The sequence below is a fragment of the Heptranchias perlo genome, chromosome 7 (assembly GCF_035084215.1).
Source record: "Heptranchias perlo isolate sHepPer1 chromosome 7, sHepPer1.hap1, whole genome shotgun sequence".
Classification (NCBI taxonomy): Eukaryota; Metazoa; Chordata; class Chondrichthyes; order Hexanchiformes; family Hexanchidae; genus Heptranchias; species Heptranchias perlo.
The window spans coordinates 55,852,913-55,873,147 of NC_090331.1; the positions used below are offsets into that span (position 1 = coordinate 55,852,913).

At 43.8% G+C, this 20,235-nt stretch overlaps 1 protein-coding gene across 1 annotated transcript in view; it reads right to left on the reverse strand.

The window, feature by feature from the left end:
- Nucleotides 1-20,235, reverse strand: part of pde11a (phosphodiesterase 11a) — a 271,348-nt gene that overhangs the window by 19,170 nt on the left and 231,943 nt on the right. Inside the window, exon 20 of the mRNA XM_067986810.1 lies at nucleotides 19,242-19,325. Within this exon, the coding sequence (XP_067842911.1) occupies nucleotides 19,242-19,325 (84 nt within the window). The remainder of the gene's footprint in view (nucleotides 1-19,241; nucleotides 19,326-20,235) is intronic.

The following is a 20,235-nucleotide window of genomic DNA, read 5'->3' on the forward strand; positions in this document are numbered from 1 at the left end:
CATGGATGTTAGGGAACTTGGGGAAATAAATAGTGATGTCTTGAGGAGTGTACATATTACAGAGAGGGAGGTGCTGGAAGTCTTAACGCACATCAAGGTAGATAAATCTCCGGGACCTGATTAAATGTATCCCAGGACGTTATGGGAGGTTAGGGAGGAAATTGCGGGTCCCCTAGCAGAGATATTTGAATCATCGACAACTACAGGTGAGGTGCCTGAAGATTGGAGGGTAGCAAATGTTGTGCCTTTGTTTAAGAAGGGCGGCAGGGAAAAGCCTGGGAACTACAGACAGGTGAGCCTGACATCTGTAGTGGGTAAGTTGTTAGAGGGTATTCTGAGAGACAGGATCTACGGGCATTTGGAGAGGCAGGGACTGATTAGGAACAGTCAGCATGGTTTTGTGAGAGGAAAATCATGTCTAACGAATTTGATTGAGTTTTTTGAAGGGGTAACCAAGAAGATAGATGAGGGCTGTGCAGTAGACGTGGTCTACATGGACTTCAGCAAAGCCTTTGACAAGGTACCGCATGGTAGGTTGTTACATAAGGTTAAATCTCACGGGATCCAAGGTGAGGTGGCCAATTGGATACAAAATTGGCTTGACGACAGAAGACAGAGGGTGGTTGTAGAGGGTTGTTTTTCAAACTGGAGGCCTGTGTCTAGCGGTGTGCCTCAGGGATCGGTGCTGGGTCCGCTGTTATTTGTTATTTATATTAATGATTTGGATGATAATTTAGGAGGCATGGTTAGTAAGTTTGCAGATGACACCAAGATTGGTGGCATTGTGGACAGTGAAGAAGGTTATCTAGGATTGCAACGGGATCTTGATAAATTGGGCCAGTGGGCCGATGAATGGCAGATGGAGTTTAATTTAGATAAATGTGAGGTGATGCATTTTGGTAGATCGAATCGGGCCAGGACCTACTCCGTTAATGGTAGGGCGTTGGGGAGAGTTATAGAACAAAGAGATCTAGGAGTACAGATTCATAGCTCCTTGAAAGTGGAGTCACAGGTGGATAGGGTGGTGAAGAAGGCATTCGGCATGCTTGGTTTCATTGGTCAGAACATTGAATGCAGGAGTTGGGATGTCTTGATGAAGTTGTACAAGACATTAGTAAGGCCACACTTGGAATACTGCGTACAGTTCTGGTCACCCTATTATAGAAAGGATATTATTAAACTAGAAAGAGTGCAGAAAAGATTTACTAGGATGCTACCGGGACTTGATGGTTTGACTTATAGGGAGAGGTTAGATAGACTGAGACTTTTTTCCCTGGAGAGTAGGATGTTTAGGGGTGATCTTATAGAAGTCTATAAAATAATGAGGGGCATAGATAAGGTAGATAGTCAAAATCTTTTCCCAAAGGTAGGGGATTCTATAACGAGGGAACATAGATTTAAGGTGAGAGGGGAGAGATACAAAAGGGTCCAGAGGGGCAATTTTTTCACTCAAAGGGTGGTGAGTGTCTGGAACGAGCTGCCAGAGGCAGTAGTAGAGGCGGGTACAATTTTGTCTTTTAAAAAGCATTTGGACAGTTACATGGGTAAGATGGGTATAGAGGGATATGGGCCAAGTGCAGGAAATTGGGACTAGCTTAGTGGCATAAACTGGGCGACATGGACATGTTGGGCCGAAGGGCCTGTTTCCATGTTGTAACTTCTATGATTCTATATAATTCTATGATTCTATTGGAAAACTTAAATGAAATTAACCTTAGCTGTTCGGGTTTCCCATTGCTTCCGATTTATGTCAGGAGAAAGCAGGCGGGAAGGACAGATCCATGAGGTGAGTGCCTTTATTGCACTGGTTGTGGGCCCGGAGGAGCAGGAGTGCTTTATCCAGGATCAACAAGCTCACCTGGCTGACAAGACCCCCGTGATCCACCGATCCTCCTCCCCCCCCAGTGGTGGACTCCCCCCTATGTCCGATTGGGCTGACCCCCCCCCCCACCCTGATGTCCGATGCTGGCTGAACCTCCCCCCCGCCGCCGATGTCGTCCACATCCCCTCCCTCCCCCCACTTTGATTTTTTCCAAGCCCGATGATTTCTCTCTCCCTCCTGCCCCCCTCTGTGACTTGCAGCTCCTTTCACTGCCGACAGGGAGCCAGCCTGTCAATCAGGCTGCCTGGTGCGTGGGAAATCCGGAAGCTCAAATACTCACCTTCAACTGAGTTGCGATCGCAGATTGCGACGCACTCAATTCGCGTACGGGTTCCCCATGCGAATATCTGCGGACACACGAGGTTCCCGGCTCCTAGTAAAAATCATGCCTCATGAGTCTGAAGTGATAGGCAGCCTTCTCCTTAGCCTCCACTGGAAAGATGGCACATCCTCACCTACTTCCTACTCTTCCATCTCCCCCATGCTCTGTGAATCACCCAGTGCCATATTCTTACTAACACTATCTAATTGCCTCCAGATGAAAATATCTGAACTGGTGCCTGGAGGTAAGGAAGCAAGTGACACAGGATATGAATTGGACGGGGTTAGGGCTGAGGAACACGGGGCAGGTGGTCTGTGCAGGAACTCATGTTGGGCAGGAGATTGCCGTGATCTTCCTCTTCATCAACATCATCATCTTCCTCCTTCACTGCTCCCCACAACCCCCTGTTGTAATGGATCTGCAGGAAAGGAGGGCTGCAGGTAAAAATGGTTGAGCATTGCCCCTTGGCATTAAGGAAACAGAAAAGGGGGTGAAAGGTTGTGTCTGTGTGATGCTTCGCAAGGATGCCAGGGCAATAGTAGGTGCGCAGTCATTAACTTGGCACTGGCAATTTGCCACCGACCTCGCCATCTATCACAGCAAGAGTACAGTGCCTTCCCTCAAGCTCCATCGCCTTCTTGTAGGGCATAAGGGTTTAAAGGTGGAGATGCCCCCACTGATGGCCGACATCTTTCGGGCACTGTGCACCATTTTCTCCTGCAAGAAGATTGAGTAAATAAGGGAAATCCTAATAGCTGAGTGTGTGCCAAGCAGCATAGGAGAACTGAAGTCAGAGATTTGGGGATTTCAGCTTGTTAAAGTGGAGGAAGGAGTTTTAGGGTTGTGCATACAAGTAATTTCTGTTAGTGGTACTGGGTAACCACGGTGTAAGATGCTTAGTTGGAGCCACTTTTAATCAGAGTGGATTATGAAGAGTTAGATATGCAAGTGTTACTTTAAGGGGTGGTAAAGGAAGAAAAGGAGTGTGTTACCTTGCCTGTCTTGGTGAGGTTGCACTGAGAGCTACAAATCTTTTTTCATTGACATTAACAGTGTCGCAGTTTATGCATGGAAATTCTAGACCTAATTTTCGATCAAGTACACTCCCTCTATGGATTCCATATATAATTTGCCCTGTCATGGACTCTACACAACCCATTTTATCTTTTGAGGGTACCAACCAACCACAGTAAACCTCCCAGATAAAACTCTTGAGATTTCAACCAAATTCACAAGGGTAGTCATGCTGAACTCCAATGTTAATCCAACCTTCAACTCCACACTATTCTGCTCTGATCAATTGCATTTCACAAGTGATTTACTCACAGTCCCACCATATTTCATAGAACATTTGATTATCTGTGTCTCTACTTGCCAACTTTGTTGTTCTTAAACAGATATTTATCCAGCGTTTTCTTGAAGAAGTTACTCAACATATCATTAACTACCTGTGATGGGAGATTATCTTAAACGTCTACTACTCTGTGGGGAAAATGATTCTTCTAATCTCTACTCTTGCTTCAAGCTTGGTAAGTTTGTACTCATGCCATTTCCTCTAATTCTATGGCCACAGTCTAAGCTAAACAGCCTGCTCACAAAAACATTAGCCATGCATCCCAGCATCTGAAAGATCTGAATCATGCAATCTCAAATCTTTCTGCGCAACAAAGCAGCTGGAATTACCCTTCTGTGAACTTTTCAAACTCCTTTTGAAGGTAGGTTGGCTGAAATTGTACATAATAGTTTGAATATGATCATACCTATGAGTTACATAGAATCAAGTAACCTATTTTGACTTATCAAATAATCATATCTAGCATATGGAAAGGATTAGAGGAGGCACAATCAAGGCAGAGATAAGTACCTCTACTGTGGTCATTTTTTCTTCTAAATCATATTTTTATTTTAAATCCAGTGGATCTCCAGTGACATTGCTCCTATTGCGTTAGAGTAAATAATTATGGGACATTATACAATATTATTATACAGGAGTGTTATATCTAGTAGTTTATTATATAGCTTGCTATCCCATGGCATTTTTCACAGACAATAATTTGAAAAAACTATTTCCATCTTCATGTGACCGTTTTATTGTCTTGCACTCTAATTCTTCCAGTCTCCCTTTTTGTCTTTTTTTCTACCATTTTGTTCTTTCTGCCTGCTCCTTTATCTTTCTGTATACATCTTGTACACTTCCTCTTGTGTCTCTGCATCTCCACTTTTGTTAACTATCTTACTCTGTCCCTTTATAAGATTCTCCTTCTCTCTATTTGCTCTTTATGTTCCCCACTCTCTCTATGCTTTTTAAGTCTGAATAGGATGGAGAGGTGGGGCTTACAACAGGAAGTCCTGGCATGTTCGGTGTGTCTTGCTCCCAACCATAAAAATCCTGTTGTTTTATCCCCCTCCAAAATGTACAGTATTACTCAAAAAAAGTTTTATTTTCCTTACAAGGGAAGTGGGACAACCCCTGTATATATATCTTTGAGCAGCTGGGCCATCGCTATAATGACAGCAGTGCCCCAAGCAGCAGTTTGATGCCACTACATTCTGCCTTTGAGGGAGCTGGTAAGAGAGTGGCACTGTGGTGCCAAGTAGCAGATGGAGGAACAGGGCTGTGAAGAATGATGGTGCGGGAATAGGTGGTGGATGTTGGTTTGACTGTGAGGCTCCTCTTTTCATTCAAGGTGGCATAGAGTAGTGGTATGGTCAGGGGGAGATGGAGAAGGAGGGGCAATTCTTACTGGGGTAGGGAAACAGTTGCTCGTGACTCAGGAGAGGGCCAGGCGAATGACTTCAACACCTGCCAAGGTTGTTTCCCATTGTCTACCTCCAGTTAAAGCCATATCTCAAAAGGAGGTGGCAATGAACTAAATATGGACATCATTAAATGTAAAATACTAACAGTATTCTGCAACAAGTCCTGAAGCAGCCAAAAACATTTTTTATTTAAAAATAAAAATCTATTTCGACAATATCAGCCTGCCCCTTAAATACTTAAGCAGCTTAAAGATGAGTAGCACAAGGTTTTTATGGGCAGGTTTCACCCTGATCTACTTTCAGCGCTATTAGAGGAAATTTGGACGCAAGGTTCTCTGACGTTTATTTGCGTGTAATTTACATTGTTGCATCCTCTTCAGGCACAGAAGATTGCAGACACCAGAAAAGCCAGAGAGGAAGTTCTGTTCAGGAGCAGAATGCAGTGCACCTGTTTTCAGGTGCTATTTGAGAGCAGGGCAGAGGAAATTAGGCTCTAGGATGCCAATTGACTTTGTAAAAATAAAACTTTATCTTGTTGTCTGGCCCATATTGTAAGGAAATATTTTTAACATTAAATGGTGAGTGTCCTTAGAAAGGAAAAGAACGTGGCAGGTAAAATAGGTAGTAATTTTGCCACTAGTATGCAATTTATCCAACATCTCCCATTTAAAACCAGGACCCAGTTAGGGATTTATTTGGCCCTGGGTACAATATGATGAGGAGCTTCCTATGTTCCCACTATATTTGTCTTCGAATGAACCTAAGCATTCCTCAAAGCACTGAGGAACTAACAAAGTACGCACATTCTATGTTAGTTTCAATTTTCTCCCTTCTGCTGCTCTTCAGACATGATTTCCTTATGGGATATGGTTCTCCGAGAGGGAACTGGACGCCCTCTTCTATCTTGTCCAACATGGTGTGAGCTTTGACAGTTAATCTATCGCAGGTACCACAGCCAAAACTAACCTTCATCAGGCATCCATGTACATGTATTGGCACACATAGTAGACATATAGTGCACACTTTCTGACTTGGGGAGCCAAAAGTGAGCGCCGCTTCCCATTCACTCAGCCACCACCCCTCAATTTCACTAACACTCCTACTCCTACATCCTGCTGCTCTGGGACTGAAACATTGCTGTGGATGGGAATTCTGCTGATAGTTCTGCAAGGTTGCAAAGAGGGTAGGAATGAGATAGTACTTACAGTGGAAGGGAAAGAGCAACAGGAACTGAGGGAGGGGAGAGAGGTGTCAGTATGAATTAAGTGAGGGGCAGAGATCTGAAAGGTGCTACTGTGAACTGAGAGATGATGGGGGTTGGGGGTTTACCTAAAGGGTACCAGGATGAACTGGCCATTTGAAAGAATTGTGTTCAATTTTAAATTTGCTGCCTACAGGAGGTACACATGGACTTCCAGCAGGACCTGTTGAATATTGATCAAGAACAAGAACCTATCGATTTTCTTTCCATGATCCAGAGGCACTGCATCTAATTATAATGCCCCTACTGACCGAAATCAGTTAACTCAGCACAGACTGAGGGACCTTCATGATCTCTATGGCTCAAAGACAGTGACATGACCTTTGAACCATCAGGGGAGTCCATTGTTAGTTTCAGAGCAGAAAAACATTCTTGGAGAGCCTGCCTGAAAAAAAATGCATTTGTCAGTCATTATGTTAATTTGACTGCTTTGAATGTGTGGACCTATGGTTTAACGGTCACTTTAGTGTGGGGGTGGGGAAGGAATTGTGAATGTGCATTTTTGTTAATATAGGCAGATAGCACTGCACTGCTGCTTTAATTTGGTTTTATGTTGGAGTATACAAAAACATTCCAACATAATAAATTACAATATTAGAATGCCAGTGTTGCTTAGATTATTTTCAAATCATAGCTAGCGGAATCTGCCATTTTATTTTGGATGACTTAAATTTTGGAACAGCATTAAATCATTCTCAAAAATGATAGGCTGAACAGCTGTGAATATCACACATCCACGTATCATAGTTGTAGAATTACAATCACCTTAGGTGAAGTTGGACCTTGAGGTTGGGGTGCTGTGAGGAGCAGGCCGATACCCTGCCACTTACTCTTGGAGTGCATTGTTGAGTCGGTCAGATTCATGTAATTGGATTTTGTAGAAGTTTCAGTTGGCTGGTGCTGGGGCTTTCGTGCAATTTGGGGCTCACTGCAAATTTCTTTTGGGTTCTCTCCCCTCTCATTGTGCTCTCAAGTGACCTGTGCATTAATCCAATGTTGATGCACAGTAAATAGTGTAGATGGGAGCAGAAAGTTGCAAAGGGACATTGATAGATTAAGTGAGTGGCCAAAACTGTGGCAGATGGAGTTCAATATGGGGAAGTGTGAGGTCATTCACTTTGGACCTAAGAAAAATAGAACAGAGTATTTTCTAAATGGTGAGTAAATAGGAACTGTGGAGGAGCAGAGAGATTTAGGGATCCAAGTACAGAAATCACTAAAAGCTAGTGGACAGGTACAAAAAATAATTAAAAAGGCTGATGGAATGTTGGCCTTTATCTCAACAAAGCTGGAATACAAAGGGGTGGAAGTTATGTTACAGCTGTACAGAGCTCTGGTTAGACCCTCTCTGGAGTACTGCATTCAGTTCTGGGCGCTGGACCTCAGGAAGGATATACTGGCCTTGGAAAGGGTTCAATGCAGATTCACCAGAATGATACCGGGGCTAAAAGGGTTAGGTTGTGAGGACAGGTTGCATAAACTGGGCTTGTATTTCCTTGACTATAGAAGATTAAGCAGTGATCTAATTGAAGTGCTTAAGATGATTAAAGGATTGGATAGGGTAGATAGAGAGAAACTATTTCCTCTGGTGGGAGAGTCCAGAACAAGGAGGCATAACCTTAAAATTACAGCTAGGCCATTCAGGGGTGATGTCAGAAAGCACTTCTTCATGCAAAGGGTAGTGGAAATCTGGAACTCTCTCTCCCAAAAAGCTGTTGAGGTTAGATCAATTGAAAATGTCAAAACTGAGGTTGATAGACTTTTGTTAGGCAAGGGTATTAAGGGTTATGGAACCAAGGTGGGTAGATGCAATTAAGATACAGATCAGCCATGATCCAATTGAATGGAGGAACAGGCTCAAAGGGCTGAATGGCCTACTCCTGTACCTATGTTCCTATGATGCACAAGTACAACAATCAAAGTGAAAGGCTTCCTTTAAGTACAATAATCCATTAGAAAAAAAAGAAATAAACCAGAGGAAGAATCAATCTGCCCAGAATTTGACAAAAAGTGAACATACTTTAAAGTGTTCAAAATAAGTATGAAGTTTAATTTTCCAAATGCAAAAAAAAATGAATTTGCAGTTTTGATCGACGGTGTTGACTCAATTTTAACTTTACTTATAAAATTGTTTTCTTTGTATTGTGGAAAGTTACATACTAAAAAGCTGGATTTCTTAATACAGTAATACAGTGCAGAGCAACAGTTGACGATTGTGTTTACAAATAAACAATTCAATACACTATCGGGTTATAGTTAAGGCCGAAGCTCACTTTTTCAAAAGGTTACAACTGTGAAAAAAATAGGCAAATCACCGTGCCAATGACATTACTCTGGCTCATTAGTTCATCAAAGATCTGCAACTTAGCAGAAAAGATTTTTTACTCATAGTTTATACCTGCAACCTTCCTACATGTAGGCAACAGCCAATGCAGAATGATTTCCCCTGTGATGGTTACCAGTTCAATAGGGAAAAAGAAAGTAAATCAGAAAAGTTCATCAATGATGACAGAAGGCATTAATTGGACAGAAGGTGAAAAACAGAAAGTATGCAGCAGAGAAATAGAGAAAAGCACATTTAGACAGTCCACAAAAGGAATAGAAGCAGAAGTATGCCTTGTTTTTTACCCGTTAAAAATAGGATGGAGTGCCTCCAGTCAAGAATTACAGTGCTACAATTTGAATTTCTCTCAAACACTAAAAATGAATCATGATGATGCGTGAATTATTAAGTTAACCATTTTTAAAATCCAGGTTGAGGTCTCCTATCAGGGTCTTTGTGCCTACGGGCGGTGTATTTGATTATTTCTTTGTGTGTTTGTTAGGTGTTACTTTTAATCACTCCTCCTAATAGCTCCTATTTTTGACTCAGTGTCGATTTTTGTCTGATTACGTTTCTGTGAAGCCCCTTGGGATTTTTTTCTACGTTAGAGGTGCTATATAAATGCAAGTTGTTGTTTCTTCTCAGAGTAATCAGATAACATTTTGTTCTGTATTAAAAATACAGTAAAACTTAAGTTGGAAGTGAGTAATTAGGCTACATTTTAACTTGGGGTTCAGATAAAATTCGAAACCATTTAAGTGAAGCCCAAGTGACTTATGGATATAATATGAACTTAACTGCTGCAATTCATTTGAAATATTTACTTTAACCTTAGTTAAATGGAAACAGTTCCAATGACAGTTGAAGGTAATTCTGAAGTGACATTCACTGAAGGATAATTCAATGTAACCAAACAAAATAATAGAACAAAAAAATGTCAACAGCTTTTCCTTCCAGGTTTCCATCTGGTGTTTTTTTCTCCTTACCACTCCTGTCCTGAAGATCCTGACTCCCACTAAGATATGGGGGGTGATTTTAAACCCCAAGAACGGGTGGGTTGGGGGCGGGTGGGAGTTGAAAATAGTTGTTTTTTGGGTAGAGACCGCAACCCAACTTTATTTCCGGGTTTAACCTCTGGGCGTAAAAGTACAGGCTTCCCACTAGGAATGCAAAGTCCAAAGATTTTGCGGTTGCAACACAAAAAAAACAATTATTTTCAACTCCCATCCGCCCCCAAGCCACCCTTTCTTGGGGTCTAAAATCATCCCTATGGTTTCCTAGGCAGCAGTAGCCCTTTGGTACCTTGCTCAAGTAGCTAATTTTAGTAGGCTGTTTTACTATGGAAGGCATCACTGTACCTGTCCAGTGTCCACATTTACTTACTTCTATTAGTGGTTGGTGGACAGCAGTCAGGAGCAGGAATCCTGGCCAAATAATTTTTTCTCTCTAGCTCAGGGATGTGGTATATTGTAGTGTCGTCAATGTAGTTTGGAGATCTTGAGAGCACAGAACAAGGATCAAACCTTCCTATTCTTTATGGCACACACCACACAGTGCATGAACCCATTGAGTCATTGAAGCGAGAAGGGGGAGGGGGGAGGGGCAATAGAATCATTTATAAGCTTTTCGTGTATTTTTTCAACTTTTTGAATTTTACATAAGTAATTAAAAACAAAGAAAAAAGTGGCAGTGCATCACAATATCTGAAGAATTGATAGAAAACTAAATATCCATAATACTCAAAGTAGCATCATAATTCTCCCAGAAAGAAACAAACAGTGCTGCAGGAGGCATGAAGGTGCAGCACACACACCGGAACTGATTCTGCCCAAGGTGACATTATGGCCGAGATTTATCACTATTGTGCAATCCTGGCACATCTTCGGCAGGGCAGAAGTTCCATCTACCACTAGAATTTCAGGGGTCAGAGTCTTCCATATTTTTAGGTGGGCTCCTAACCTGTATACCCATCATTTGTGTGTAATTATAATATGCCCACCCATAGTTGGGCAGAAATTCCAACAGAAAATGGCAGAAGTAGCAGGGATGATCAATTCCCAAAGAATTTTCTGCCTGAATTTTGCTGGAGAGATGGCATGACTGGAGCAGAAAATGCTGACCTGTGCCAATCTCCAAGTCTTTCAAGAAGACGTCCCCCCCTCCCCGAAAAGTAACAGATACTTTGATGCATCAAAGAATATTCATACATTATAGAAGAGGGGTGAAAGGCATGGGAGGGAGAGGAGAGTTGCGGAAGGAGTAGTCATTGGCACAAACAGTTGTTGATTGCCCAAACCTTACAAGGTGGAAGAAATGATACAGAAATCCTCAAATCCAGTCCTCGTCATTCCCAAACCCAGTCTTGCACTTGTACATCTACTGAACATGACCCTGCTATGTGGGCCTTGCATCAGTCTACTACAAGGAGCACTCCAGAAAAGATGCACCTGCCCATAAAGATTATCCTGGTCTGTATACAGAATGTACATTATGTCCAACTGCCTCAAGATCTAGGACAAATGTGATGGTAATTCAAGAATAGAATACACTGTGTGGCTACAAAAGCAGAAGATCAAGCAAACCAGAGGATAGTAGCCCAGGACGGCCTGGGGCTCCATTCCAGTTCTTGTCCCACTGTCTAGTTATAGTGCCAGTTCTAGATCTTCTCATGAGGCTTCTAAATTTGGATTTTGTTTTTCATTTATTGTTAGAACTTGAGATTAGGAACATTTTCTTTTGCACCTACTTCATGGCTTCTCAGTCTCTCCAGTGAAACAGAGGTGAGATTCATGCAGAAATTCATTTGGCCCTTTAAACCTGAGTCTGACACATCTGAATAAAAGCTCAATCAGTACAACTGGTCTCTCAGTTCTCAGGCAAACGCTTGTCTGAGAGTTCTTCTAATGTTGAGACTAAGAGTTCTTCTAATGTTAAGACTGAGAATTCTTTGTTGAGACTGCTTTAGGAAGACTTTGCTGCCTCTCTAACTGACAAGATCAGGATGGGGGGGGTAGGGGGGGGGCACAAAGGATGTATTCCAGAGAACATCTGAGGAGGAGGAAAATGACCATCCACATCAGCCACGTCGTGCTGTGTTGGGATCTGCTGGTGCACAAGACAGAGGTGCACAACAAGGACCTGGAAAACAGCATAGAGGGGACCAACAGAGGGCCTGACGTCGCAGGAGGCACTACCCATGTGAAAGGGTATACCGGCAGCGACTGAGCTTCCTGGACCTCTCTGAGGACCAGTGCTTACGCAGGCGGGTGGTTGCAGACATCTGCAGCCTCCTTGAGAAAGAGCTGCTCCCTTCTGGACCTGGTGGTCAAGGATTGCCCGTCACAGTAAAAGTAACCACTGCCCTCAATTTCTTCACCTCTGGGTCATTCCAGGGCACCACCAGTGACATCTCCAGGGTTTCTCAATCATCTGCACATAAGTGTATAAGGCAGGTGATGGATGGGTTGTTTGCCAGGTCGTCCAATTCCGTGAACTTCCCCTGCAACAACTTCAGTCAGAATGAGCGGACGGTGGGTTTCGCCACTCTGGCTGCCTTCCCAAGGGTGCAGGGCGCAATCGATTGCACACACATAGCAATCTGAGACATGAGCCAGGAGTCTTCATAAAATGAAAGGCGTTTCACTCCATCAATGCACAGCTGGTGTGCGACCACAAGAAGAGATTTTTTACATAGAATTACATAGAATTTACAGCACAGAAACAGGCCATTCAGCTCAACAGGCCCCTGCCGGTGTTAATGCTCGACACGAGCCTCCCACTTCCCTTCTTCATCTACTCCTATCAGCATATCCTTCCATTCCTTTCTCCCTCATGTGTTTATCTAGCTTCCCCTTAAATGCATCTATGCTAGTCGTCTCAACTATTCCTTATGGTAACGAGTTCCACATTCTATCCATTCTCTGGGTAAAGAACTTTCTCCTGAATTCCCTATTGGATTTATTAGTGACTATCTTATATTTATGGCCCCTAGTTCTGGTCTCCCCCGCAAATGGAAACATCTTCTCTACATCTACTCTATCAAACCCTTTCATAATCTTAAAGACCTCTATCAGGTCAACACTCCGTCTTCTCTTTTCTAGAGAAAAAAGCCCCAGCGTTTAACCTTTCCTGGTAAGTATAACCTTTCAGTTCTGATATTATCCTAGTAAATCTTTTTTGCACCTTCTCCAGTGCCTCTATATCCTTTTTAATATGGAGACCAGAACTGTTCACAGTACTCCAAGCATAGTATAACCAAGGTTCTATCTGGTCACCACATTACAGAAAGGACGTAATTGCTCTGGAGAGAGTGCAGAGAAGATTTACAAGAATGTTGCCAGGGCTTGAAAATTGCAGTTACGTGGAGAGATTGGAAAGGCTGGGGTTGTTTTCCTTGGAGCAGAGGAGGCTGAGGGGAGACTTGATTGAGGTGTACAAAATTATGAGGGGCCCAGATAGAGTAGACAGGAAGTACCTGTGTCCCCTAGCAGAGAGTTCAAGAACTAGAGGACACAGATTTAAGCTGATTGGCAGAAGAATTAGAGGGGAAATGAGGAAAAACTTTTTTACCCAGAGGATGGTGGGTGTACGGAATTCGCTGCCCGAATTGGTGGTAGAGGCAGGGACCCTCAACTCTTTTAAAAAGTACCTGGACCTGCATCTAAAGTGCTGTAAGCTGCAGGGCTACGGACCAGGTGCTGGAAGCTGGGATTAGAATGGGCGCCTGGTTGTTCTTTGAGCTGGCGTGGACATGATGGGCCAAATGGCTCCCTTCTGTGCTGTATCTTTTCTATGGTTCTATATACGTTTAACATAACTTCTCTACTTTTCAGTTCTATCCCTCTAGAAATGAACCCCAGTGCTTGGTTTGCTTTTTTATGGCCTTATCAACCTGCGTCGCTACGTTTAATGATTTGTATATCTGCACCCCCAGATCCTTCTGCTCCTCTACCCCATTTAGACTCATATTTTCCAAGGAGTATGTGGCCCCTTTATTCTTCCTACCAAAATGTAATACATCACACTTGTCTATACTGAAATTCATTTGCCAATTACACACCTATTCTGCAAATTTATTAATGTCTTCCTGTATTTTGTCGCAGTCCTCCTCAGTATTAAATACACCCCCCAATTTGGTGCCATCCACAAATTTTGAAATTGTACTTCCAATTCCCAAATCCAAATCGTTTATGTAAATCGTGAACAACAGTGGTCCCAGCACCGATCCTTGTAGAACACCACTTTTGCAGGTGTGCGCCAGATTCCCTGGCAGCTGCCATGATTCCTTCATTTGCGCGAGTCCAACATTCCATACCTCTTCCAGACAGGAGTCAGACTTAATGACTGGCTCGTCGGAAACAAGGGATACCTCCTACAGACGTAGCTCATGACCCCACCAACGAGGCGCAACAGCAATACAACAAGAGCCACATGTCCACCAGGTGTGTCATTGAGCAAGTCATAGGCATGTTGAAGATGTGCTTCGGATGCCTGGCTAGGTCTGGAGGAGCCCTTCAGTACTAGCCAGCGAAGGTGTCCAACGTGGTGTGTTGTGTCCTGCACAACATAGCGCAGTAGAGAGGTTTACAGGTGGAGGAGGACGAAGGCTCTCATCAAGCATTCTCTTCTGGCCGCAATATTGAAGAAGAGGATGAGAAGGACGAGGAGGAGGAGGAAAATGAAGATGGAGGCACCCAACCCCAGACCATCTACACACATTGCTGCCCATGATGCCAGGGACTCCCTCATATCTCACAATGAGATTTACAAAATAAAGAAATTGAAATACTCAGTCCGCCTGTCACAAGCACCACGGTGACAACCAATCCCCCCAGCCCCCCTACCCTCCCTTTGCACAAAACAGTCCATCAACCACTCATACACCCACTGCATATTCGGCCAATGGGTATCGTCATGTATTGACATTCATGTTGAAGCAAATGAAAGGGAGACTTGACGATCAGGACGCAGTAATGGGCAAGATGTGGTAGTGGTGATAATCAATAAATGCAATGTGGCAAAGTAGAAAAAAGGAGCGTGAGCAACATAACATTTCGTAAAACACCCTTGTGCACATCCTTGGTGAACTACAAGTGCTTTAACTTATGCTTTCTACCGCTTCTATGTGGTGCATCCTCTGTGGCTTCAGCAGAGGTAGAGGCAGGCTGCTCAGGTCCTTGTCCTGACTGCTGAGGTGCCTTTGGCCTACGACCTCTGGGTTTTGGCGCCCCTGAGGGCCCCACCAAAGACTGCTCCATCTGCACCTGTGCAGAGGCAGACTCGGCCATCTGGAGAGAGGCAGCATTGCAGGTACTGGTTGAGCAGGGGTGGGGGGGGGCAATGGGTGAGATGTGGGAGCGCTTTGAGTGGGGTTCCCATTTCCATATCCCCTTTCACCATCATCCCTCTCCTGGGCCAGTGCCACATCACTCCTACCACTCCGCTGGAGAGCAGCTTGGTGCAGAAAAGTGATGCCTTGTAAGGCCACGGATAAGGTATCTGTCATCCTGTTTAAGGTGGCAGGCATGTTGGCATCCAGAGTCTGTACGGACATTGTCATGACCTGCATTGACTCATTTGTGAGCCGTGTTTGAAGCTCAATGGATGCGGCTACTCTCCCCATTGCAGACGCTCTCACAATTACCTGCGACATCAATCCACTAATGTTGGAGTTGCACTCCTCCATCCTCTCCACTATTGTGGAAAGTGAGCTTGGCATGTTTTCCTGTACATTGCAAAGGTGCAGCTGTACCTCAATCATTCTCATTCTCAATGGTGAGCCCCGGGGTTCAGCGTCTGTGTCCAGCTGAGCAGAGCTTGGAGAGGAGTGCGCCCCCTGACGAAGACACTCTACAGTTGCCCTTACCACCAGTGTCTGCTCATGCTCACTTGTGAGTGGTGAATCACCAGGTAACAACCCAACTATCTGGCTAACAGGAGTCCACCGAAGTACCAGTATCTGAGCTGGTGCATGGCTGGATGTCTTGTGACGGTGCACCTTCAGAAGGAATGAGGTCCTCTGAGGAATCTACCTCTTCCATCTCGCCACATCCTTCTTCAACATATGAAGGTCCTGGAAGACAACAGAAAGCAATATGAATTACTTATCGGCAAAGTAACAATCTTGCCAATCACCATACTGGGATCTGTCACAGTTCAGCCATTGATGAAATAAAGTCATCATGTATGTTAAAGATGTTTAAGTTCTGTCACCGGGCATCTGTGGGTTCCCAGTCTCTCCATCTCCAATGGATAGGGATGCTGATGTTCCACTTACCTCCAAGGCCTCCTCCTCCGCATCCATCAGTTGGGCTATTTGTGGTGGTCCACCTCCAGTCCTCATCCTCTCCCTTGTGTTTTGTGCTCTCTTCTCCTACAAGGGGAGAAAGAACAGACCTGTGAGTGATTGAAGGTGATGTATTCACCCGATGCATGCATTGCTTAGGGTGAGGCTGACCATGAAACAGATGCGTAGTCTTGGGATGTATCAGGATTGGGGTGAGTGGCAGTGGTGGGTGCACAAATGGGCAGGTGAGGAAATGCATAGAAAGTGAATAATGGTTGCTGCTGAAACTTAAGTTGGTATGAGGAGTGATGCAATGGAGTCGGCTTGACAAGACAGAGTGAGGTGGGGTGGGGTGTACACCACAGGATGTGGATGAATCAGCAAATGTACTCACTTTTCCTGACCTCGTTAGGTCATTAAAATGCTTCCTGCAATGTAGCCAAGACCCGGGCTCTGTGGTCCTTCTGCTCACCTCTTCTGCCACCTCCAGCCACGCCTTCTTGGTGACAGAACCAGGTTTCTTCCTCCGATCACTTGGGTAAATGACCTCCCTCCTGTTTCTCACAGCACCCAGCAGTACTTCAAGCAATGCGTCTGGGAACCTGGGTGCTGCCTTCCCTCTATGTCCATCCATAGCTTTATTTCCTCCTTTCTCCTCCAAATCCATTTTTGCTTTGGCCCTTTAAATAGTGGATTTCTAATCATGCCATGTGGGTGCGCAGTACGCCCGCTGCGCAGCTTGGAGACGCAAAACCCGGAAGTAAAATTAAGTGCCTTCAATTGAATTGCATTCGATCAAGCTCACTTGACTTCCTGGTTTCCCATCCAATAATCTACCCGCCCGCTGAGTTCCTGGCTCCATGCTAAAATCATGCCCTTGTCTCTGGTTTGAACTGAGAATTAGGCTTAAGGTTAGGGTTAAAGTGGCTTTAGATTTAGGGTTAGGGTTGCTTTTAAGTTAGGGACGTGCATAAGATTAGGGTGAATTTTGTTTCAGTGAAGAGAGGTATTTATTTTGATGTGAAGATATGCCGGAGCAAGGTGGGATCTATTATGAGGCCAATGTATTAATCATGAAAATGTTGTTGCTAGCCATGCTACCACTGCTCACTAGTTTAAAAGGTTACATGGACAATCGACTGCATACAAGTGGTGGCAGGGGCTGGGATAAGTATCAATTCTTAAGAAATTTAACATTAACCACAGAAGCAGACATTCCATGGGAATACAAAGTGGGTCAGGGTCAATGGTAACCCTGTAACATCTTCTGATTGCAACTGTCCAGTAGCATGACAGCAGAGGGCAGGTCCACAACCTCTGCACCATAAGTTAGAGAAAGAAGGCTTTCTGTAGTGCAATCATCTGAACATAGTATGTCTGATGTGAAATCTGGATTTGACCCTCCTGCAGACAGCTACTGGTTGTCCTTGGCCCCCTCCTGTTTCTCATCTACAAGCTGCCCCTCGGCAACATCATCCGAAAACACAACGTCAGGTTTCACATGTACGCTGACGACACCCAGCTACTTCACCACCACCTCTCTCGTCCCCTCCACTGTCTCTGATTTGTCACACTGCTTGTCCGACGTCCAGTACTGGATGAGCAAAAATTTCCTCCAACTAAATATTGGGAAGACCAAAGCTATTGTCTTTGGTCCCTGCCACAAATTTCATTCCATAGCCATTGACTCCATCTCTCTCCCTAGCAACAGTCTGCTGAACCAAATCGTTCACAACCATGGTGTGCTATTTGACCCTGAGATGAGCTTCCGACCACATATCCACTCCATCACCAAGACTGCCTACTTCCATCTCTGTAACATCGCCGGTCTCCGCCCCTGCCTCAGCTCATCTGCTGCTGAAACCCTCATCCATGCCTTCGTTACCTCTAGACTTGACTATTCCAATGCTCCCCTGACCGGCCTCCCATCTTCCACCCTCTATAAACTTGAGCTCATCCAAAGCTCTGCTGCCTGTATCCTAATTTGTACCAAGTCCCGTTCACCCATCACTCCTGTGCTCGCTGACCTACATTGGCATCATTGTTTTCAAACCCCTCCATGGCCTTGCCCCTCCCTATCTCTGCAATCTCTTCCAGCCCTACAACCCTCTGAGATACCTGCATTCTTCCAATTCTTGCCTCTTGCGCATCCCCAATTTTAATTGCTCTACCATTGGCGGCCATAACTTTAGTTGCCTAGGCCCTAAGCTCTGGAATTCCCTTCCTAAATCTCTCCGCCTCTCTATCTCTCTATCCTCCTTTAAGACGCTCCTTAAAACCTACCTCTTTGACCAAGCTTTTGGTCACCTGTCCTAATATCTCATGTGGCTCGTTATCAAATTTTGTTTGATAACGCTCCTGTGAAGCGCCTTGGGACGTTTTACTATGTTAAAGGTGCTATATTAATGCAAGTTTTTGTTGTCATGTTATAGCCTGACATAGAAAGCAAACTTCGCTAACAAAAAGTTGTTCGGATGAGAAGATTCCTATGTTCACAAAATGTGTTAAAAGTAGACACTTTTTAAAAGTATTAGCTCCAATGGCTGCGAGGACATAATAATCACTTGAAATTGGATCTGAAGACAGTATCAGCACATATTGAGGGACATGATGTGAATAACATGGCCAGCAATAAAAGGTCAATTCCACTACAGTTTGCCGGAAGCACAAACAATTTTCTGTTCAGTAATAACTATCTTGGGTCATAAGTTTATCAACTTGCTTTAGTTGACCGATTCAATGTTTTTTGGCTTGTACAATTAATTGCACCATTATGTTTAAAATTGTCAGTGCTATACAGAAATGGCCACAGAGCAGACTGCTCTTAGCGCCCCAATTTTTATTAACTGAGATTCACAAATCTATTAGAGTGTACATGGAACTAATTCACTTTGTTAGCTACAGGCCAAACACATTACATGAGGAGGTGATTTGTGCTTGTAAAGTACCGAATTGTGCAATTGAGAGCTGCAGCGTTTGGCAAACTCCCTACTCACAGAGATATAACTGCTGGCTTAGTAAATTATTACATGCTTTTGACAGGAGAAATGTTTTATTTACTGTCTGAAAACTAACCATTAGTACTATCCTCTGCCTTTTGCTTTTTAATGCAATTTTTCTTAATTGTTTTCAGAATACTGCAGAAAATATCCAGTATTGTAATATTATTAGTTGCCCTGTCTTATCAAACTAAAAACGGATTTTATTTTAAAGCTAAGGTTCCATCACGATGTCTAAACAGTCAATAAGATGAAAGCACCAATTGGTCAACTAGCAAGCTTTGAAGATTAAAGTCTTCAGTTGTTGCAGAACTCTGGCCTAATATTTATTCTATAGGGCAAAGAGGCAATAGATTACATACCTCTGAAGTTTTCTAGAAATTAGATCTGAACTGCTTAAAGTCATTACCTCATAGAGAGGCACACATATCCCATCGATCCATTCCAACTGCAGTCTTGGAAGTTCATCTTTTCTATTACGATCAAAAATGGCCTGGAAACAATAATAATTAGGAATTATTTCTTGCTGGAATCTGTCTTACTATTTGATAAAGTGCTTTCTTGGAAATTGGCACAGGACACAAAACAGGGAATTGGTAGATTCTAAATTTACTTATTGTTTTTAGAACTGCCAGCGACAGTATAGTGGTGAAATGTTTTTGATTGGTTTTCTCTGTATCTGATGCTGATAATAATAGAGATCTTAGGTTCAGCTTAAGCAAATTGATTGGAGATTGTTTAACAATACTTCAATAGAGGATAAAAATAGCTTACACCGTAAAGCACTCTTCAAACACGGAAATACACCAGGGATGCAGAAGGGTTAGGGTAGTGGGTTCAAAGTATGAAGAGGAAGATTTCTGGGAGGCTCTTGAAAGTAAGGAGGAAGTGGCAAAGTAGAAAGGTTTAGGGAGGAAATCCAAGAGGCCAGGGGTGTAATGGCTAAAGCAGTGACCATTAATGGTGCAAAAGAGAGTGTGGGAAGTCAGGAGTAAATGAGGGTTGGAGGAGCAGATAGTATGTGTGGGGGTGTACCGCAGAAGAAGATTGATGAGGTAGGGTAACGTGAAGGAACAGAAAAAACTGAAGTTGGCGACAAAGATCTTTGAATCATTTCTCTGAGGCACAGGGATCCAGTGGTGCTTGACAAGGATAGGGGTAATGGAGTATGGGTGTGGGTGTGGATAACGGCTGTGGCATGTGGATGTTATAGTTTGTGGAGGGTTTTGGCTGGATGGAAGAGCATTAGAGGAGGCAAGCCTCGAAGTGATAAGATATGGATAAGGGTTTCTACAGCAGCGGGGAAGAGACAGGAGCCGTGTTTTGGAGATGAAAGATGGTATATTGGGTGATGAACTGAACGTGGAGAAGGGAACTGAGCTGAGGGTTGAACAGGCTGCTAA